The sequence below is a fragment of the Echinops telfairi genome, unplaced genomic scaffold (genome assembly GCF_000313985.2).
Source record: "Echinops telfairi isolate 266 unplaced genomic scaffold, ASM31398v2 ScPeMD7_22;HRSCAF=79, whole genome shotgun sequence".
Taxonomy (NCBI): domain Eukaryota; kingdom Metazoa; phylum Chordata; class Mammalia; order Afrosoricida; family Tenrecidae; genus Echinops; species Echinops telfairi.
This window is the reverse complement of record NW_022103919.1, coordinates 14,823,419-14,846,602: the sequence shown is the minus strand read 5'-3', so window position 1 is coordinate 14,846,602 and position 23,184 is coordinate 14,823,419. Positions and strand designations below refer to the sequence as shown.

Below are 23,184 nucleotides of genomic sequence, written 5' to 3'. Positions count from 1 at the left end.
AGTTCAAATTCACCAAGAGGCCCCTTGAAGAAAGGCCCGGCAATCTACTTCCAAACTGTCACAGCCTTTAAAGACGTCCGGGGCAGGCACCCTGCTCCTGTGACGTGCGTGGAATTCTCTTAATTCAGAATGGACTCAATTGGGGATTTTTTTGTTTTTCAACTTTAGTTATTCAGAGAAGTAAAATTTGAAAACCAACCAAGAAAGTTTCCTCTATTTTGTTCTTGGTGTTTTCTGCCATTCCACACTCCACCCCCACCCCCACGCCCCCAGATATGCCATCACCATAGCTGTCTAATCGATAGGAGATACCACGCAGGTAGAGATGAGTTTCAGTCTGCAGTCAACTTGTCCTTTGAGATGGAGGGAGTGCTGATGGTGGAGGGTAACACATTGGGCTACTGACCCACCAGTAGCTCTGAGGAAGAAGAATGGGGCTGTCTGCTTCCATATTTTCAGTCTCAGAAACCCAAAGGGCAGTTCTCTGTCCTGTAGTGTTGCTAGTTGCTATGAGCCGGAATGAAGTTGGCCGTGGTTTGGGTTCCCCTGAGCTCTCCTCACACTCTCTCTGTACAAATTGACCTCCAGACTCAAAGGACACACGATTCTCTTCACCCGAAGGTTCAGGAGTTTGTGCTCACGCAGAGTTGTGGGTTATTGCAGCATGAAATGAAACAATAATTGTGATTGTACTTTCTCCCCTAAGGACCTTATATACTGGAGATATTCTTTGAATGCGTTTATTCAGACTTGCCCGTGGCCACGTGTGCACTTGAGCAGGGCAAGTAACAATTTAAAGTGAGCTAATTTCAGCCCGTGAACATTTAGGGGCCACGTGGGCTAATGAAACTGATTTGTAGGTATGTCCGGAGACATTCAAAGACTCATTTGTAGGCATCTGCTTTGCATAGTTCAGGAACCCTTTAGTTTAATTGATCCGGTGCCACACAAACACAGTAAAATCTTATATCTGTTGTGTGATCACATAGCTAATTAAAGAAAATAACTGCTTTTAGTTAGCTTTGGGCATACAGTAAATGATTTCCATGACTATCTGGTGCCTGCTTTTCTATAAAAATAAGTAGAGGTTGGGAAACTATTGATAAGGATATTGGGTAACAGGTAACGTAGCTTTCAAAGAATTTACGTGTGTGTGTTGTTGTTACAGTGCTCTGGTGGTGCAGCAGTTAAATGCTCAGCTGCTAAATAAAAGGTTATCAGTTTGAACCCAGTGACCACTCCCTGGGAGAAAGATGTGGCGGTCTGCTTCCAGAGAGCTTCACAGCCTTTGAGACCCCATAGGACAATGCTGCTGTATCCTATGGGCTGACTATGCGCTGGGCTTGCGAGTAGCAGAGTTTTGTGGTGGTTGGGTGCCATCAAGTAGATTCCGGCTTCGAGCCACCCGTGGGGAGGTGGAGAACTCCCCAGGGCTTTCTAAGCTGGCACATGGACAGAAGGAGATCTTTAAGCCTTTTGTCTCCCGTGTCTCTTGGTGGACTTGAACCACCAACCTTTCAGTTAGCAACAGAGCGTTAACTGTGGCACCAGCAGGGCTCATATATATCCTGTGTTGTTATTGCTTTACCTATTATTTCCTTTCTTTGATCATTGAATCATTTACAGCATGAAAATAACTTCATCCCCCCCCCCATTTTCTCTAAACAGGTTGAGAAGTTCAAGTGGAATTGATAGTAAGTTTTCATATTAAAAGCTTTCATTATTATTATTACTATTATTTTCCATTGCATGAGTAATAAGGCTTGCTGTCCTGCTGGTATTTTTGTAGTTTGGGAAATTCTATTTATGATTCAGCACAGTGAACTACTCATTGGGTGGCTAACCCCAAGGTCAGCAGTTCAAAACTACTAGCTGCTCCCTGGGAGAAAGTCTTGGCTTTCTAATCCCATAAAGCATTAACAGACTTGGAAATCCACAGGGGCAGTTTTACACTAACTTATAGTTTCACTATGAATTCAGAAGCAACTCGGTGGAAGTGAGTTGGGTTTTTAATTTTATTTGAAGTAAGAAGTTCAATAAAAGAATAGAAAATTAAACATCTTTCTCCAAAAAACTTAAAAATTTCCTATGTTTTGTGATGATTCTGGTTTGTGTGTGTGTGTGAGTGAGGTCATCATCAATTCATTCATTTCCACAGCCCCACACTTGATCATTTGTTTCCAAATCGAAACCACACTCGCTGCCTTCGATTCGATTCTGCCTCATGGCGACCACAGAGAACAGAGTGGAACTGGCCCTGAGGAGCTCTCAGGTGGTGACTCTCATGGGAGGAGAAAGCCTCACGTTTCTCCCCTGGGGAGGAGCTGGTGCATTTGAACATGTGGCCCACCATGCAACTGCTACGCCGCATTGGTTTAGTTGTTTATTGCTAATTCTGAGACATTCCTGAAATTGTACGAAGAGCTTCAAAAAGTTCATGGAAAAATGGAGTGAAAAGATTGGCATTTTCCTAAAACATACTGAAGCCCCATTGTATGTAAATGCCATCTCCTTTACAGTTTCAGCAGAACTCCATGCCCCAAATGGCTCAGTCAGGACACAGATCATGGGGGACAGCTGCATGGCGACGCCCCTCTCAGTAGCTACTCTCAGACTCAGGTGGTCTATTAGCACCTTTATATGTTCTGGACCATCTGAGGGAGAGTGAGACCCTTTTCTTTATGTTTCATCCTGCTTCTTCTGGTTTTCTGTTCCCTTCTTGCCGTTAATTCCTTCTTTTCAGCTTGAAAACACATTCCTATCCAAAGTAAAATGATTTTTTGGTGTTCAAATTTCCACTCCTTATCCTTTCCCCCCAAATTAATTGAGAGACTATTGATGATTGAACATCGGTCTACTGCCCATGGTTGGTGTCTCTACCACACGACTGAAGCCCACTGTAACTGCCAAGTAATGGGACGTCTCAGCCTCATCTAACTGGTGCCTTTTGAGGTTGGCATTATCCTCCTTGACATTCCCTCCTTTCCATGTGTCTGTGAGCGCCTTCTTCACGGCTGGCCTTTTCTTTCTTTGTTGATGGGCTCTGGATCTCGGATGGTCTTCTCTTCTTTTAACAATGACAGCAATGTCAGTCATTTACAGTCCTCTTTCCAGCCCACTCCTTTTGGCTGTCAACTTCCCTTATACCCCCAAGCATCTTAGAGAACTGCCTGTGTTTCTCCACCCCACTGTTTTTGCTTCAAGGTCTCCAGCTTTTATTTTCCAACCATCTCCACAAGTATCATTGTGATTTAAGTTATCATCATCTCTCTCAGATAGTGTGACCTCCAAACTATTGATCTTGAACAGTGTATTTCCTAAGAGCAGCCCAAAGAATCCCTTTAAACTCGAAGTTGAATTTAAATCACCCCTCTGTTCCAAGAGCATTCCATTTCACTTTGCAGAAGTGAAGTTAAAAACTGCCTACAAGCCTGTTGATCTGCTCTCAGCAGCCTCCCAGCTTCATTTCCTCCCTGCTCATTGCAATCTGATAAGATGGCCTTCCTTAAGCACGGAAAGCAAGACTCTGCTTCAGGATGTTTGCACAAGATGTTTTCTATTCCTTTATCAGGCCCATGCTCAAATTCCACCTTCCAGAAACCACCAGCCACTTCAAGGGAGAAAGATGGGGCTTTCTGTTCCCACAGAGTTACAGGCTCCAAAACTCACGGGGGCAGCTCTACCCTGTCCTACAGCATTGCTATGAGCTGTTATGTTAGACAGGGTTCTTTAAAGAAACAAAACTAGGACACTTATGGTGATTGGTGTATATATATATATATTCATATATATGAAAATATACATATATTTTCATAAGAAATAAACAGCTAATTATAGAGTATTACCAATGGCTCAGTGCAACTCACTTCTTGAGACAGCGAATACACTGGAAGTCTTTCAAGTCTTGATGGCTGCCTGGGGCAAGTCAAGGAAGCAGACAGCTGAGTCCTCTGTTGAGCAATTGAGGCTATCCTGTCACAGGCAGCAAACAGCAAGGCAGGTCACTAACAGTCAGCCAGATGACAGGGTCTGACAGTCCCCACTTCAAGCAATGTATATACAGTAGCGTGGCAAAGCAGGTCTCGAAGAAACCTCAAACTACAGTTCAGGGGTTGGGTGTCCCACAGCTAGTGTAGCTTGCAAATTGAGGCAGAGAACCAGCTAAGGCAGCTGCACACTAGTCTGATCATCAAAGAGCAGGAGACAACAAAGGTGAGGCTCGCTGAGCCATTTATCTCTTGGCCCTTAAATTAATGCCACATGTGTTCATGAGCCAGGCTGGCACAATAAACCTATGTATCACAGTTGGCATCGACTCAATGGCAATGTGTTTGGTTTTTGGCTTGAGAGATGCCTTGATTAACCACCTTATACAGTATGACGTAGCCCTGTCCTCTATCCTTCAAGACCTTTCACCTGCTATGTACCTGATACTATGTACTCTATCCAATACTTGTCTGTCACTTAGTTGTACTCTGCTTGCTGATGTGTTACTATGATGCCGAAAGCTATGTCACTGGTATTTCAAATGCCAAAAAAGTTATCTAAAGTGAACAGGTTTCAGTAGCGTTTCCAGACAAAAAACAGACTATGAAGCAGGAATAGGCTGCCCATTACAGAGACAGTTAGCCACTGAAAACACAATGATTAGCACAGAAACATTGTCAGTTATTGAAAACAATGGATAGAAGGAGAACATTATCAGAGATAGTGCCAGGAGATGAATCCATCTTGTTGGAAGACCCTCAGAATGCAACCGAGGAAGAACTTCCTCCTCCAAGTACAGTTGACCATATGACTTAGATAGCGTAAAGTCGGTGGGAGTAAAGACGTGTGACGCTCATTTGCCGATGGGGTAGGGCTCCAAATAAGAAGAAACAGCTTCAAACATCAATTAAGAATTGGAATTTCAAATGTATGAAGTATAGATAGAGGAAAATCGGAAGTCATTCAGAATGAGATAGAACACATAAAGATTGATATTCTAGGTCTTAGTGAGTTGACATGGACGGGTATTGGTCATTTTGAATAATAAAACCATGTGGTTTCCTGTGCCAGGAACGACAAAATCAAGAGGAATGGAGTTTCCTTCATGGTCAAAAAGAACATATCAAGATCTACTGATCTCTCCTTTCTGTGATGGGATAATGTCTACCTGAATATAGGGAAATCTAATCAATAGAACTATTATTCAAATTTATGTACCAGCCATTAAAACTAGTGATGCAGGAACTGAAGAATTCTACCAACATCTTGAGACTCAAATTGATCAAACACACAATTGAGATGCACTGATAATTATTGGAGATTGGAATGCGAAATTTGTAAACAAGGAGGAAGGAATAATAGAAAATATGGTCGTGGTGATAGAAATGAAGCCGAAGATCCCATGACAGAATTTTGCAAGAACAAGGACTTCTTCATAAAAAATACCATTTTAAAAAATCAACAACAGAAATGGCGATTATACACATGAACTTCCCCAGATGGAATACACAGAAATCAAATGGACTACATCTGTGGGAAGAGACTATGGAGAAGCCAGGGAACAGACCATCAGATGCAAGTTCAGGTTGAAGTTGAAGAAAATGAGAACAAGTCCATGTGAGCCAAAATATGACTTTGAGTCTGTCCCCGGATCTTTGACAGCATCTCAAGGACAGATCAATGCCTGACCACGGATGACAGAAGACCCGATGAGCTGTGGGAGGACATCCAGTACATCAGACACGAAGAAAGCAAAAGGTCATTAAAAAGACAGGAAAGAAAGAAAAGGTCAAAGAAGGTGTCAGAAGAGACTCTGAAACTTGCTTTGAATCATAGAGTAGCTGAGGCAAATGGCAGAAATGATGCCGTCAAAAAGCTGAACGGAAAATTTCAAGGGGCAGCTTGAGAAGACAAAATCCAATATTACTATGAAATGTGCAAAGATCTAGAGTTAGAAAACCTAAAGAGAAGAATACCCTCAGCATTACGCAAACTGAAAAAAGTAAAGAAAAAAATTCAGGGCTTGAGGTGTATTATTAAAAGATTCTATGGGAAAAATATTGGATGATTTAAGAAGCATCCAAAGAAGATGGAAAGAATACGCAGAGTCACTGTACCCAAAAGAACGAGGTGACATTCCACTATTTCAAGAGGTTGCATATGAGCAGGCACCAATGGTAACGAGGGAAGGAGTTCAAGCCGCACTGAAAGCACTAACCAAAAGCCAGGGTCCAGGAACTGATGGAATACCAATAGAAATGTTTCTTCAACTTGATGAAACACTGGAAGCACTCATTCATCTGTGCTGGGAAATTCCGAAGACAGCGAAATGGCCAACTGACAGGAAGAGATCCATATTTTTACCCATTCTAAAGAAAGGCGACCCAACAGAACACACAAATTATAGAACAAGATCACTGATATCATCTGCAAGTACAGTGTGGGTGCTTTAGAGAAACAAATCCACAGAAACTCATATGTAAAAGAGAGAGTTTTATATGAAGGGTAAGTATGCATCAAGAAAACATCCCAACCAATCCACAGAAACTCATATGTATAAGAGAGAGTTTTATATAAAGGTTAAGTGCGCATCAAGAAAATATCCCAACCCAGTGCTGCCCAAGCCCACAAGTCCAACATTAACCCACATGGCCAACACCAATCCACAAAGTCCTCCTCCATCTCACGAAACACACTCAGTGATGCTGACTGAAGGAGGAAAGCCGAGTCAGTGAGTGAATGTGTAAGCTTCTCAGCGCTGGCAGGGGTCTCCACACGGCTGCTCCAGCACCCAGGGCTGCATCGGGGTAGGTCCATGAGGCTTCTCCTTGGGGATACCCTGTAGAAAGTGAGCCTTGCCAGCTGAAGCAGGGACCTGGCTAAGGCAGCTGCACCCTGGTCCAACCATCACAAAGCAAGAGACCCGAGAACTTAAATGGCGAGGCTCACCGAGCCATTTATCCCTCTGCCCTTCAATTAACCCCACATGTGTTTATCGGCCAGGTTGGCACACTAAACTTTAACTAACTCAGATGGCGAGACTATGTCTGATGTCCTTTGGGCCTGTTATCAGGAGAGACCATTTCCCGGAGAAGGACATCATTGTTAAAGTGGAGGGGCAGCAGAAACGAGGAAGGCCCTTGACGAGGTGAACTGACACAGGCAGCTGCACCAATGGCCTCAAACAGAAGAACAATTGTGAGGGTGGTGCAGGACACTGTGCTGTTTGGTTGTGTTTCACGTAGGGCCCTATAGGTTGGAACGAACTCAAAGACTCCTAACAACAACAACAGGCATTATTCACACTATATTTTCACTTATTTATTTGTTCGGTTTCTATTTATCTTTACTCGGATGTACGTAGAGACACCATCGATCTGTTTTGATGACCACTTTCCCCTTGATCGTAGCCTAGTGCCCGAGACATAGCACAGACAGGCGCACTGCTGTTGAGTTGGTGCTGACTCCCGGCAGGCCTATAAGGACAGGGCAGAACTGTCCCCGGGGGTTTGCTGAGACGAACTCTTACAGGAGTAGACAGTCTGAACGGCTGTTGGTTTCAAGCTGCCAACCTTGTGGTTAGCAGCCTAGCGCCACTACCATGGCACCAGGGCTCCTGAGCCATAGTAAGTGCCCAATAAAGAGAGCCTGAATGAATGTGAATAGAATCTTACAATTCCTGCAGTGATGAAGTCAAGATTGAAAGCTAGTTTGATCCATCTCAGATGCCCTTACTTTTAAAATATTTCCCTCTCTTTGTCTACAGAGATCGTAATCTTCTGAGTAAAATTAGCTTGCTCCATACCTTTGGTATCGACCTCTAATATATTGTTAGCACACTGTGACTCTAGTTGACATTGCTTTCTCTCCCAGTCTATCTTTTGTTGACTAGAAGCAGTATCTTCAGTATCTCTCTGGCACGACACATGGTGGAAGCTGAACACTTGTTTTTGCTCTTTGATGCTTGAATGAATTCAGAAAGGAATGGTTTTTCCTGCTGGTCTTACTTTTACCAGGCACCTCACCCAGCCCCAGAGGAGGTCATTCTGGTTCCTTTGCTTACCCAGCAAGAGAACCCAGAGCGATCGGTGAAACTCGGCTCATTATGTTGTTTACTCTACTTGGTATAAAGCAGTTACTACCAGGAGACGGAAGCTCTTCGCTTTAATTTTGCTTTTATGAAAAGGTGAAACAGCGGCAGAGGATTTCTTGGAAGTCTTATGCTTTAGGACTTGACCTGCTAGAAGAGAATCAGTTAAACTCGGAAGAGATGTTTTCAACACACAGTCCCCTGTAACCAAGTAAATCCCTTGGTTTTATATTATCTCCTGCCTCCTTTGTTCTTGGTATATACCTTTTAATGTGTTGCCATACTTTTGTTGCTATTTTAGGTCAGTGAAGTTGTCTGCAAATAACTTGGTATTAATCATGTCTTTATATGGGTACTGCATCTTGGTCGGGAGCTCGGAGAATTGTGCTTTGGGGATGTCATGAAGTGTGATGGGCAGCTGAGTGCCCTCTGCAACCCAGAGGTATAATTGGTTCAGAGGAAATACATCTTGGAGGCTAATATTACCTGTCTTTCTTCAATTCCCCATATAAATATGTTTGGAGATATTACATTGATGATTGGAAGCTGTCAGGATACCCCCTAATATAATGTGGTTAAAGAATATTAGGCAATCTTTTTCAAATACCGAGAAGCCTTTCTTACTAACCTGCTCAATAACAGCTTCAAAAGCAATATATTCATAAGCATGTATTTATCTCCAGCCAAATAATTAAAATGCCAATCTTCTCTCTAATTTCAGAAATCTCAGCCTCCTTAAAAAGCCCTCAAGAGCCTCACCATTATTATTCAGGTAGGATGCGTGTGCACATGGACATGTCGACTGAACCAAACCTCTGTGGTCCTGCCTTTGCAAATAGATATATTGATGAGTCCTGTAAGATTGCAATGGCGTCCCACCTGAAGAGTTATGGCTCATGAGATGAACATTCAAATTTCTGACCTTTCTCTTCATTGGGAAGAACAAGTTGTTGGGATTTGAGAAAAGTTAGGTTTAATAAAATGTTGGTTTGTATTGGCCAATTTCCAAAGTGGGAAGGAAAAAGAAGACCTTTGGTACTAAACATCCCTTACAGGAGCAGAACCAGTCCAAGGCCAGGGTTCTCAGTACTTTAGTGTGGGGTAGCCACAGACCTGCAACTAGTTCTTGGGAGGTTTTGCATCTCCCCGGCCCCTCTGTAAACATGTCCACTGACTGGACGCCAACCCCAAAGAGTAAGATCAACAATGACACTTTACAAAGATGTTATTCGACAAAGGGTCTTGACTCTCTTAAGCAACACCATTTTATAGTGCTCTGGTTGCCTTTCTTTCAAAGTGGGGATAATTGTACCTGCCCTTTCCCAAGGAACCATCTGCCAAAGGACTAGTTGAGAATTTAGAGAAAACACTTTTAAATGCAAAGCAATATAACAACCAACTGGGCTAATGCCATTGGGTGGTCTCTAGGGCGTCATTGCCTGCCACGGTGGATGAGAATACAGGGGCAAGCCTTTCCCCCAGTCTAAAGTTCAGCACTTAGGTAAGAGCTTTTGGTATCATAATTACAACTATTAATATGTTAAGGTCATTTGATTAGAGTCCAGCAATAGACTGCTTTATACTGAATTCTCCTTGGCGGTGGGTAGTATTTCTGTGGAGTCCTGACTCTTTCGTTCACGCTCTCAGGACTGTTTTCAGCTCAACAGTAATCTATTACTTCTGCGTCAGCTGTCAACCCTTGAAAGGCAATGGTGAGGAATGGCATAATTCATATGGACTCTGATCCGCTGCGGTAGGGCTCTTAATAAGAAAGCGCTGCCTCTTTCCTCCTCATTAGAATCGGTCTTTGGTTCTCTCTGGGAGATAAAGATGAAATGTGCAGAATGAACAGTAGATGTCCCCACAGTCCACTGTGCGTTAGCTTTGCTCTGGAAAAGAGAACAGTGTGCAGACCCCGATCAGAATGCCGTTTAAAGGAGAGTTCCTCGTATGCATGGATTCATCTAAATCTGGTGTGCAGGAGAGTGGAAGCGAGACCATGTTACATAATCTCATATAAATGGTGCCTATGTAAGGTATCAAAAGACATCAAAGTTTTCAAGATCCTCTATTAAAGTATTGCTTTAAAACGGTATCATAGGTAATATTGTAATATTAATTTTCAATGTCAATTGTAGCACAGATCATGTCAAGAATGAAAAACTGGTTTTCAAAATGGAATGTTTTAGCATGATATTAATATAATGATGTTGGGAAGGCTTTTGCAAACGTAACCCACTGAGACATACTTAAACTAGTAACTATTTTTTGGTGTGTGTGTGTATGTGTGTGTGTATGTGTAACAACAATAAGAGAAAAGGGCCATTTCATTGTGGTTTACATCATGCTGTGTAACCATCACTACGCTCCATCACGCTCACGTGAGTCTGTTTTTTGTCTGCAGCCATTGAAAGGAACAATTTAATGAGACTCTCTCAGACGATACCATTTACCCCAATCCAGCTGTTAGGTGAGTGCTGCTCCGCCTTGCTGAGGTATGCCCATGACAAGGCCAGAACCACCTTCAAATACATCCAAAGAGAATGGGTTCTCTTTCATCGTGTAGCTGAAATGTTTGTTTTCTGGATGGCTATGGTGTAATGAGATTGATTTCCTACAAATGGAAGCTCTTGGTAAGTGCTCTGGTGGTTTACCTAGAATCACAACCTGATTCTCTGCGGATGGGACCTCTACTGAGCAGCTGGTGGGAAGAAGGCCATGATGTTGCACCTGGCATTCACTGATTCAAGACTGGAAGTAAGTAGTGAAGAAAGGGTCAAAGCAACCATGCATACTAACCGAGGAAGCCATCAAGGTCGACGTGGCAAAAGCCAACAAACATCCAAACAGAAGTGCTTTGTAAATTGTTTTCTTATTTTTTTTGTTTTGTGTGGTGTCCACGAATTTCTCAGAGCTCAGAAAGCAGTGGTCATTTTTACAGGCTGGAGTAGTAAGGAAATGGAGTGCTTAAATAGCTTATGCAAAAGCACATGCCCCTGGTCATGTCTGACTCTCTAACTGGGTTCAATCCTGCAGTCTCAATGGAGGTAATGAACTTCCAAGGGACAATGGCATCTTTTTATTTGTATGTATAGAGCATAACTACACTTGTAAGAGACACATAAAAAGTACTCAGCATGTGCATGGTTATAGATCTCAGGGGGGGCAAGTTCGGTAATATGTCTGATAGGTCCTTTAATTAAGGAGATGACCATGCACTTTCTCTGTAGAGACGTTCTGTTAACAAAAGTAACAACATAGGTTCACAAACTTATTTGGCCTACCTCCTCCTTTTCAGAAAAAAAAAATTACCCAGTTCCCCTTTCTCCCGGCAATTAAAAACCTTTGTACTCTAGTCAATAATCCAAGGTCAAATGGAGTCATCTGCTTTTGCTGCGCCCCCTGCATTGCTCCAGCAACCGCCCCCTCTGGGGTGGTAAATGTGCAACTTTGGTATCACCCGCTGCTCTACTACCTTAGTTACACTGTTGTCGAGAATGATAGTCCTCACGAAGAACAGCTTCGCCTTGTATATTTGAGATCCACGCTCCTATTCTGCGCTTGTCCCGTCTTAGGTGCGATTCCCATTCCTCTCTGATCACTGAGCTGGCTCCGACCTGATATATTTATGGCTGCCATGATGTCAACATCCTCCCTTCTTTTTGCAACAGGAGAAGAAGTGACGGTCTACAGGCTAGAGGAGAGTTCCCCTTTGAACCTGGATCGAAGCATGTCCTCCTGGTCCCAGCATGGGAGAATGGCCATGATCCAGGTGTTGTCCCGAGAAGAGATGGACGGCGGCCTCCGGAAAGCCATGAAAGTTGTCAGCACCTGGTCGGAGGGGGACGTTCTCAAGCCAGGGCAGGTTTTCATTGTGAAGTCCTTTCTTCCGGAGGTGGTACAGACCTGGCGTAAAATCTTCCGGGAGAGTACCGTGCTCCATCTCTGCCTCAGGGTAAGCCTGCATCCCCTAGGAGTGGAGCAGTGATGAGCTCAGTCCGAGAATTGAGAGCTGGCTACGTCCTGTCTGAGGCCATGATCCCTAACCCAAAGGATAGCTTATTCGTTTGGAAGCTGCTAGGGGCATGGCAGAAGATGAATAAAGCTAAAAATCAGTTAGGACGTCTCTAGGAATGCATGGTCATTAACTAGTTGGTAGGTGATGTTGTTTTAGGTGCCATTGAATCAATCCAACTCACGGCAACTCAGCATGGCGCACCGCACCATGCCCAAAGTCATTGCTGTGTTTGAGCCGATTGTTGTAGGCACTGTGGTAATAACTTCTTGTTTTAAATCAATGCTCCTGCAGGAAATTCAGCAACAAAGAGCGGCTCAAAAACTGATCTATACCTTCAACCAAGTGAAACCGCAAACTATTCCCCACACGCCAAGGTGAGGATCCTGGCCTTTCATTTCAAAAGGAATTCCCATCGACCTCTTCTCAGCTCCATTTATCTGGGGAAAGGCCTAGACTCACCGGGACGTTCCCGAGGACCTTGTTTTTAGGATCTTGCTTCAATTACTTGAAGTTATATGAAAGAATGCGGCAAGTTCTGGGAGAGGCCACGATGAACAGTTTTGTTTTGCTGAAAGAGCAGATCCTAGGTGTAAGTCCTAACATCCACAAAAACAGACAGGCTTTTCTGTTTTAAGCATGGTTTCTTCCCAGATATCTTATAGAAATTAGAAGCTTTGTAAGACTACGCTCTTGCATTCATTTGTCAAGACCTTGCTAACAATACGATACTAACTTGGTTCTGTACAGTTAGGTTTTATTGTTTCATTGATAGGGAACTCTGTCGACCGCGGCAAGAAAAGTTGGGCCTAGTACTGATCACAAGCGTTGAGCTGAAATGATCACTCAAAGGGAAGGGAGGAAAGCTCTCTGCTCGCTGCCTTTTCCATAGAAAGGGCAAGGGCAGGTGCAGAGAGGCTGCACCAGACCAGAGTTAGGTCATCTTACCTGTTCTTGACTGTTGAGGAAGCTAAATCCCACCGTTGCTGTCGGGTGAGAATCAATGGTGTCTTTTTACATCACAGGTTCCTGGAAGTTTTCCTAATCTACTGCCATTCGGCTAAGCAATGGTTGACCATTGAGAAGTATATGACAGGAGAGTTTCGCAAGTACAACAACAACAATGGTGATGAAATTGCCCCCAACACTGCCTTGGAGGAACTGATGTTGGCTTTCTCTCACTGGACCTATGAGTACACCCGGGGAGAGCTGCTCGTTTTAGACTTACAAGGTGATTGATGGCAGAAAACAGGGTACAGTCAGCAGGAGGAAAAGTTTAGAAAAGCTTGGGTGTGAAGGGCTTTCTTACCGCCATTGTCAGATGTGTCTGGCCTCAGGAAAACATGCTGGTACTTTCTTTGCTCAGGGGCTTGGTTGAGTTTTTTTGGGTGAGAACAACTCTGAACAGTGTTCGGTGTGCACGCCTCTCTTTGAAGAAGGGAGGTGTGGTCATTTGTTTCAGAGACTTTGTACAGGGATAATAACGAGGATTTGATATGTTTCCCATTTATCAAAGGGCAAGTATAGGCAGATGACTAGCTGCTTAAAATTTATAGATGTCCCAAACAATGACCAGGAGGCACAGCAGTTCAGCACTCTGCAATAGCAGCAGCTACAACAACAACAGGTTGATGTAATAGAGAATGATTTTTGTAATAAATTGTCTCATTTTATGACTCTGCCCGGGTCTCATATGCACAAGGAAAATTGAGGTATGTATTAGTAGACTCCGGAGCCTTTCAGTTTGGGTCAGTTTCTGGGGTTTTGAGCTCATTGCCGCTGTACTTTATAATTCGTTTGCTCTCTTTGCAGTTCACAAAAGCACACCCTTGGTCTGAGAGAGGCGGCACACTCTTTTTTAATGGAAGCCTTTGATCAGTTCATCTCCCCACTATCAACACCTCACATGTGATTGATAATCCTGCAGCCCGAAACAGAGCATCTCCGGCAGGCTTTCCTGGCAGGGACAGAACGAAATGTGTATTCAGGTCAAAGTTTAGTCCTTGGGCTCACTGATGGGGACTTTGGTTTTAAATAAGGGATTTAGCCCAGGAACTTTTATGTAAGTTATCACATTTAATCCCAGCAGCAGCAGCAGCACCTCCAGGTAGATATTATGGGGAATTTAGGCCCAGAAAGTTTAAATAGTTTGCCCAAGGTTGCGCAGCTATTGAGGAGAGCGCAGCAATGCAGACTGAGCTGGTTCGACCACTTGTCCCTCTTCTCCACACTGTCTTTCTCTTTCTGTTCTTTAAGATTCATGCCCACGGGATAGATCCATGTTGTGGTTCATTTAAACAACGCAGCCATTTTTCTTTTCCTTTCTGACTTTCCCAGCTCTCCTGTCCTGGGATTTGATGCTGGAAGCAAGGCGTGGAGACCTAGGAAAGCCCAAGGCCTTGTCAACTGTGCCTAGTACGATTGTAGAGTCGTTCTGACTGAAAATGGTGTCGTGTGCTCCAAGGTGCATATACTCTTTTACGCTGCGCATCAGATTTTATGTCCCTTTAAACTACTGCTGTCCACAGGGTTGCATTATTATTCTAACCCTCAGACACAATAATCTAGGAAGCGATATAAACAAAATTAAGACAACCAACACGAATCAGCTTTTAAGCCAGTGCGTACTTGATCCGAAGAAACCCAGGGCCCTGATGCCGAAAGCATGTGGTTTTGCAACTCAAGCTGGGGAAAGGCTGATGATTCACATCAGTATTTGTGTATTTGTGCTTTGAGTTTTGGGTGGAGTTGTTTCAAAAAACCCAAAACACAAACAACCACCACCAACAACAACAACAACAAAAACAAAGAAAAACTATAAGGAATTACTGATGTCTCTTTAGTGTGTTTTGTATTCCACTTGAATAGGTTTTTGTTTAATGATGTTTATGTTTGGGGATTTTTATGTCTCTTAGTAATCCAAAGTGACATTAAACAGAACAAATGCTGTGTTGATAATCTTAAGGGAAAAGGGAAATTAACTTTATTCTTTTACTGGGCAATTATGCCAATTGTAGAAATAGGTCATTCCAAACAAACTCTCTCAAAACATTGACCTTCAAAGAAGGAAGAGTGGACATCATAGAATAAACATGGAGCAATTGACATACAGAGAGCTTAGGCCAATTGGCAAGGCCTGAGTTAATGGACAAGCATGAATCCTATAGTAGTAATTGCAAACATTTATAATAATGCTAATAGCAATAATAATAGCTTACATTTACTGTTTGCTTATTTGTGCCAGGAACTTGGCTAAAGGCTTGTATATATTATCATATTTAATCCAACCCAGGTTGCAAAGCAAAATTAGGGAAAATATAATTTTGTATTTTCGAAATCTTCTTGGGGTTTTCAGTTAAGTCTTACATTATGCTTAGTTATTTGTACTTGTAGGCCGTGGAGAATTGAGGCACCTTGTTTGGGAAGAGAGGTGTGAAGACTGAGAGGCTCAGGAGGAGCACGTAGGGGCAGGGCGCTTCCAGAGGCAGAGTGCCTGGACATGGCCCTTCGCCCCTCCGTGAATTCACGATGTAGCTATGAGCGACCTCTTCTGGTCCCTCTTCTCTCATTGGTACAGAGTGAAAAGAATATTAGGCATCCATCACTTTCAGTTCTCATTAAAAATGCTACCCAGCTGCCATCTAGAGTTGACTTCAATTCCTACAGATCCCGAGGGTGCTCCATAGGGTTTACAATGGCCGATTTTGCGAAACTCTTAGCCTTTCTTTCATGGGGTGACCAGAGGGTCTGGAACGTACAGCCTTTTTGAGAGCAGCCATGTACTTAATGATTTGCTTCCCCAAAGGACAGGTGCTATTAAGCACCCCAAATGAGACAAGTCCCAGACGCAAATAGGCCTTCAGTAAATATTAGTTCTTGTTACTATTCTTAACCTGCGTGACTCTTCAAAACGTGGTTTCATCTTCAGTTGAAGAGCTTTTGCTCTGCTCTGGGTAGTCCTACAGGTACTTGTGGGGGAGCCCAGCTCCTGTGCAGACGAGTCCCTGGCCAGCTTGTTGTGGCTCCCTAATGCTTGGAGGGAAAGGTGGAGGACGAACACTCAGACAGCTCATTCCTTAGGCTTCTTCTCTTTTCCTTTTTACTCTTTTCTGAGAGAGGGCCCATGATTAACTTGGGCACTGCCAAAACCGGCCAGGAAAGGGAACTTGGAGGACCAGCTTGACCAATTTCTGATTATAATTTAGTTTTCTGTGTCTGTTTAAACACCGACATAGGAGGACCTGCCTCACCATCACCCTTGATGTCCAACATTTAATTCCTAATAATGGGAATTAAAAGAAGCTATAATTACAGTAGGCTGTGGCATTCAAGCGTCTCTCTCTCTCTCTCTTTGTTTTTTTGAAGCTCAATTTATTTCTCAAAGAACTTTTTGGAGATACCAATGTTTGTTTGTTTGATGCAAAAAGCGATTTCCAGAAGAGGTCAGCCTTACAGTCACATAAGCAGCATCGGCTTTGCGACAACGAAGGACAGAGACAGTCATTGACTTTATCCAGTGCTGTTGGCATCAGGACAAAATCCTCTGGATTTCTCCCAAGGGCATATTACGTTTCACCTGTGTGTGGACACTGACCCTGTTTACAGCTACTAGAGAGAGACTTTGGGGGAGTTTTTTTGATATTACCAGGTCTTTCTTTCTTCCACAACGTCCAGATATCTACGTCGCAGTCTATGCAGGTTGAATGGGTTCTGAAGATAACGTCTGCCAGAGGGATGGTTCCCGGGTCGGGTCGCAGGAAGGAGGGGCTCGAGTGTGGAGATGAGGCAGCCTGACTCTGGGGGTGATGGAGGTTCTCTCAATAGCGTGGTTTCTCCGCTTTTCGCAGATTGAAGTGCACCTCGGCCCCACACAGACCCCCAACCACACATTTAGTGGTTAGGCTTAGCGTTGGCAGGTTGGTTAGGTGTTCTACTGGTGGCTCTATTTGTAGTCGCCTGGTTGCTCTTTACCGTCTTACCTTCTTGCTCTTCTTTAGAAGGCCTTGGTGGCACAGTGGTGAAGTGCCAAGTTGCTATCGGAAAGGTAGAAAGAAAGGCCGGTGGTTTAAGACCATGAACGAAAGGCACAACTGTCAGCTGTCATGACGATCATAGCCCTGAAACCCTCCAAGACGGTTAGCGAGACGTGGCCTGTTGGGTCTCCATGAGAACTGACTTGACAGCCACACGTTGCTTTGGGGTTTGGCGTAGGAAGCGTAGTAAAACCTGCGAAAGCCGGAGCCCGTGTAAGGTGGACATCTGACAGAGCAGAAAGACTCAAATATCTCCCATTCCTAGGGAGTGATAGAAAAATGTCCCCCGTTGAAGGTAGAAAACTTATGAGAATGGGAAAAACAAGCCAATCCCATTGAGTTTTGGGTCTCGCAGTTTTCATTCTACTTTAGGTAATGAGTTAATTAAAAAAAATGTTTTACCATTGGTAGAAAAAAAAATTGTATTTCACAAGAAGTCCTTCATAGAATAAAGTAATAGCAGTTACCTTTTTTTTAAACTTCATATGATGAGACACTTTGCTCTAAGCACTTTGTACAGGTCATTTAATTCTCTCAGTAACCCTAAGCAACGAGTGCCATGATCATTCACACTTGCACTTGACAAAACAGAAGCTCAGAGAGTTAAGGAAGTTACCCAAGGTCACTCAGCTACTAAGTGATGGAGCTGTGAGTGGGACCCAGGCCATTTGACTTCTGCCTCTCTAACAAACAGCACACTTTAAAGTAGCTGATGTGATTTTTTTAGAGTTATGCATTTAGTTGTTGAGATTAATCATTTTATTGGGAGCTTATACAACTTTTATCACAATCCTCCTTTTCTCATCTGATATTCCTTCTTTAGATCCTGTTTGGACATCCATCTTAAAGTTACAGTTTGTGTAGACATCAATTTAAAGCCGTTGTTATTGCTGGAAACTTTGGACTTAAAGTTAGGTCAGAGTTAAACATACAAAGTATGTGTAATCATCTGTCTGCCTGTTGAGGATACTTGGGACATCTTTCTGTCTCGTTCATTGCATGGTTGGAAAGCAAGCTCTCTCTAGTTTGCTACTGCCTGTGTGTGTACAGAGAAAAGCATAAAGAGTCCAGTCTCGTCACACGATTGTTTTCTAAAAATAGAGGAAGGCCCTGTTGAGCCAAGCAAAGAAAGCACATTTTGCACCCCTCTCCACACCCTGCACGTCTCACCAAGTAGTTCAGCTTTTACTTTCCCTCACCCCACTCAAAACCAACGCACCAATAAGACTCTAAGACGGGGTGCTTAGGGGTCCCTTATAGAATTCATAGGGCTACTGAACATGGACAGTGAAACAGATCTATCTTTATTCTCACCAAGCTCTAACTGAAATCCATCATCTCCTTTCATTATAAATGTAGGTAGCAAATCGCAGGGTGCTTAACACCACCTGTAACTATTGGCAATAGAAAACCAGGTATGAACATAACACACTATCGTTGTGGCAGATATCTGAAGATAAGGTTTACATTGATAATTTTTTTTAAAAGTCACCCTAGTCAGTAGGTGTTTGATAAGTCTTACTCGACATATTAACAACTTATTCAACACATTAACAAATAAGCACGAGCATAAGCAATGCCCAAACGCATCGAGCACATTGCTATGAGGTTGATTCCAGATCAGCTGAAAGGTTTGAACTGGCAGTCTTGCAGTTAGCAGTCTGATCACTTAGCCCTCTGTACCACCAGGACGCCTTTATTGCAATAAATCAACTTAAAAAAAGATTTTGCTAATTATTTTTCAATATCATTGGTTTCCTTGTCAATCCTATGTATTTAAATGATGCCATTAAAAAAAGTGTTCTGACATGGGGTGGGGTGGGGTGGCGGTGGGCGGTGGCGGAGAGTGACAGACATCACCCCTCCAACCCCCCCACCCAAAAAAAATAAAAAGGAATGGGAAACTCCTGCATTAGGCAGTGTGTCTCCCAAAGGCAGTCAGCTTAGGAGAAAGGTTGATAACTGTCTGGTGTTTGTTCCTTTGATGGCGCAGAGGTTGTACCTGCAAGAGCACACAGCAGCTTGCGACTTGCTGAGCTCTGAAGGAATCCCCCCAGAGAGGAAGACAAGTGTGTTGGCTCCACCAGTCTGAGCTGTAATCTTGTTAAGGCCATCAATGGACTGTACAACCTCCGGCAGATTACTTAATCTCTGGACATCCATGTCTTCATAGGTCAAATGAGGACACATGGATACTGATACTCTCCTTTTGTGATGACTGAGGATTAGAGAAAATCAAATTAAAATGTTTATTATATATAAGTGGTTAATGATTGACAACTACTGCTATTAGTAGCTGCAAACACACAACTAAGACAAGTTTTGGCCTACGGGGTTTATTATAGCAGAATTGAGGGGGTTGCAGGAATGAGTAACTAATTAATTTGCAAACACTCTTGGATGGGCTTTAGAGTACATGCAATCCGTATGGCACTTAGTTTACTACACAGTGAATGTTGCTTTTAAAAACAAAATTAAAATTTGATTATTGTTTTCTTAAGTTTCTGAAAAATGAAACCCCATTTGTTAAATCAATGTTTCTTCTTTTGAGGTGTTGGAGAAAATTTGACAGATCCATCTGTTATAAAACCTGAAGACAAACGGTAAGTAAATGTATGATATTTCTATTTAGAAAATTGCTTTGATCACATTGTACCTGTTTTGGTAACTTATAAACATACATATACTTGTCTAGATTTTAGAAAAACTTCGAGCTATCTTATGTATGCACACACACACGCACGCACACACACACACAGAGATTTTTAAATCAAGACCTATATTAGGCCATGAGGCCAACAATATAGCAATAACAAACAATCTGGAGGTAGGTCCCCAAACCCAAACACATTGTCATCCAGTCGGCTCCAATTCTTAGCAACCCTTCAGGACAGACGAGCACTATTCTACAGGGTTTCCAAGGCTGTCAATCATCAAGGAAGCAGAGTGCCATGTCTTTCTCCTTCACACCAGTTTGTGAGGTTGAACTGCCAAATGTTTAAGCCAGTGTGCTACTGAGGCTCCTGGAGTTAGATGAACCCACTGCTGTTGAGTCTATCCAACTTTCTCCCCTCAGAGCCACTGATGGGTTTAAACCATGGATCTTGCAGCTGGCAGCACAATACTCACCTACTAGCACCACTACGACGGTAGTTTGATTAAAACACCTGCTGCCTTCAAGAGGATTAGGACTCACAATGAGCCTATCTAAAATGTCCAGGACTGTCAATCTTTATGGGAACAGATAGTCTTAACTCTTTCCACAGACCTTATTGGTAGCAGTCCACCATCTACCCCACAGTGCCACTGGGGCTGGAGTTAGATTAGCTCTCATAAATAGTACCACGAATTACTAGAACAAACACATTTAATGAATGATGGAAGAAGTATAGTCAAAATGCTCCTTAGAAGTGAGAAATAATAATGGGAATAATGATTTCCTGAGGGTATGGGAAGAGAAGTGGGGGGACGGAGGGGAAGGGGGAACTGATAGCAATGATGACTATATAACCCCACTGGAGGGGAACAAACAACAGAATTGTAGGTGAACAGACTCACTGGAAAGTGTAAAATATGGCAAAATAATCATAATATAATAACTTTTCCTGGAGGGCAGAGACGGGGAGGGAGGGAATAAAGGGGAGCTGATATCAAAGAGTTCAAGAAGAAAGAAAATGTTTTGAAAATGATGGTGGCAACAATTGTACAATTATGCTTGATATAATTGAATGATGCATTGTTACAATATCCGTAAGAGCTCCCAATAAAATGATTTTTTAAAAGAAGACACTCACACACAAAGAAGTGAAAACACGGAGACTTCATCTCATGCACTCTGAACATATTATCAGGATGGAGACAAATATGCTTGGTAAAGTGGAGGATCACTGGGAACAAGAAAAAACTCATTGAGCTGAATTGACTCATTGGACACAACAGTGGGTCGAAGCATAGCAGTAATTGTGAGAACAGTAAAGAACCAGGTTCATTCGCTTGGACGTAGACCAGCTAGGAGTTGTAGCCAATTTCATGGCAATTAACAGTAGCACTGAGGAGCCCCACCGCTAGGTCAGCAGTTTGAAACTACCAGCTGCTCTGCAAGAGAAAGATGAGGCTTTCTACGCCCTTGAAAAGTACTATGGATTGCGAAAAGAACAAACAAACCAGTGTTTGCAAAGTACAGCCAGAATGCTCTTTGATGCATGGTGAAGACTTCGTCTCCTGTACTTTGGACATGTTGTCAGCAGAGACCAGTCCCTGGAGAAGGAGATCATGTAGAGGAGCAGAGCAAAGGGGAAGACCCTCACTAAGATGGATTGGCGCTGTGGCTGCACTGATGGGCTCCCGTCGTGAGGACGGCCCAGGACCAGGCAACGTTTCCTTCCATTGCTCATTGGGTTGCTATGAATCGGAATCAACTTGATGGAGCCCAAGAAGAACACCAGCAACAACGTGGTTAGATTTTGCTGCAAATTTGGCTTTGAACTTTTTAGTGTCCAAACAAAAGAGAGACTTATGAGCAAATTTAGTCCCTACTGGCTTCCTGACATTCCTGAAATCAGTGAATGTCACAGAAGAGGCATGGTTTCCTTTGTGGCTCTCACAGTGAAACATTGCATCTTATCACAGGCAATATCTTCTATCACATGCCTCTGTGAGCTTTCACTAAAGGCATAGACGGTTCTATTTAGTTCCAACAAATGCACGAGAGGCCAACACAGTGTGGGTGAAAATTAAGACGGTCTGACTTAATTCAGGGCCAATATTTAAATGATATAGAAGGATGTGTGATCTGAACATCTGTTGAATTCTTTTGGGCATTTAATCCTGTGACCAGGTTTTGGGGGACACTTGTCAAACTTTTACGATGAGTATAAGTTGACTTGATGTCATTGAGTTTGGTTTTGAGAGAGTGAAGCGGTAGAGCTGAATAAAGACTGGTCAGTACAGCAGATGGTGAGTATGGGTATTTGAAAAGCAAAGTGGTGTTGCTAATTAAAGACTGGTCAATATGGCAGACAGAACAAGAACAACACAAACCCAAACAAACCAGCTGATATTGAATTGGTTCCAGCGACTTGTGCGACATAACTTTTTCAATGGTTGCTTTTTTAAGAAGTAGATTTTTCTTTTGAGGCACTTGTGGGTGAACTTGACCTTCCAGCCCTTTGGAGAGTAGCTGAGTAGGTTCACTGCTTTTATCCATTGATTGATAATGGCGATTCTCAAACATCAGCTTTGATTTTGAGTTGAGCTGCTAACCACAAGATCAGTGGTTCAAAACTAACAACATCTTCTTGACGCTTTCTACTCCTACAAAGAGTTACAGTCTTGGAAACCCACAGGGGCAGTCCTATGCAGTCCTATAGGGTTACTATGAGTTGGAATAACTTGATGGTAGTAAGGGGTTTTTGTTGGACCCCTAGGGTTTACAGTTAGTTGATGTGGGGTTAAGCCTTGTAATCTGTATTCTAATAAGTTCCTAGGTAATATATTGATCTGGAGACCACATTTTGAGAACTATTGACATACGACACTTTTACTTTTTCGTTGTTCTTAAATGTCTATATTAACACGTGGACTGTAGGGAAAAAACCCTACATAATCGGTCCTCTCTACATCTTAGGGGGCCTCAAAAGGTTATATTAAAAGATAGTATGAACTTTCTACAAACCTTCATATTAAAATCTGAAATTTTTGCTTTCCCCCAGACAGAGACTAATAAATATTCACTGCTTTAATTCTCCTTTCTTTCATGGAACTATTTAAATATAGTCCCATCTGTAGGCTTCTAATCAGAGAGGTCCTTCTAAAAGTGTTTTAACGGTTTAGTTGGACTGGGTGAGCTAGACAAGATACAAGTCCACCTTATTGCTCTTGAGATTTTCAATTCCTATGATATTTGACTAGGGAGCCCATGTTGTAACCTGGAGGCTGCTCATACAGGTTTTATTATTTTTCACTTTAGTTCTACTAAGGTGTTTTTAGGTAAAAATATTATTTCTTCAATAGCCTGCCCACCCAAGGATTTGTGCTAGGAACTTTGTACTACAAGCACT

General features: G+C 42.8%; 1 protein-coding gene across 1 annotated transcript in view; it reads left to right on the top strand.

Moving 5' to 3' along the window:
- The window catches only part of TRPM6 (transient receptor potential cation channel subfamily M member 6), a 103,729-nt gene that overhangs the window by 68,009 nt on the left and 12,536 nt on the right, over positions 1-23,184 (top strand). Inside the window, exons 21-27 of the mRNA XM_045288587.1 lie at positions 1,669-1,694; positions 8,799-8,849; positions 10,482-10,547; positions 11,749-12,032; positions 12,387-12,469; positions 13,118-13,323; positions 19,677-19,728. Coding sequence (XP_045144522.1) covers positions 1,669-1,694; positions 8,799-8,849; positions 10,482-10,547; positions 11,749-12,032; positions 12,387-12,469; positions 13,118-13,323; positions 19,677-19,728 — 768 coding nt within the window. The remainder of the gene's footprint in view (positions 1-1,668; positions 1,695-8,798; positions 8,850-10,481; positions 10,548-11,748; positions 12,033-12,386; positions 12,470-13,117; positions 13,324-19,676; positions 19,729-23,184) is intronic.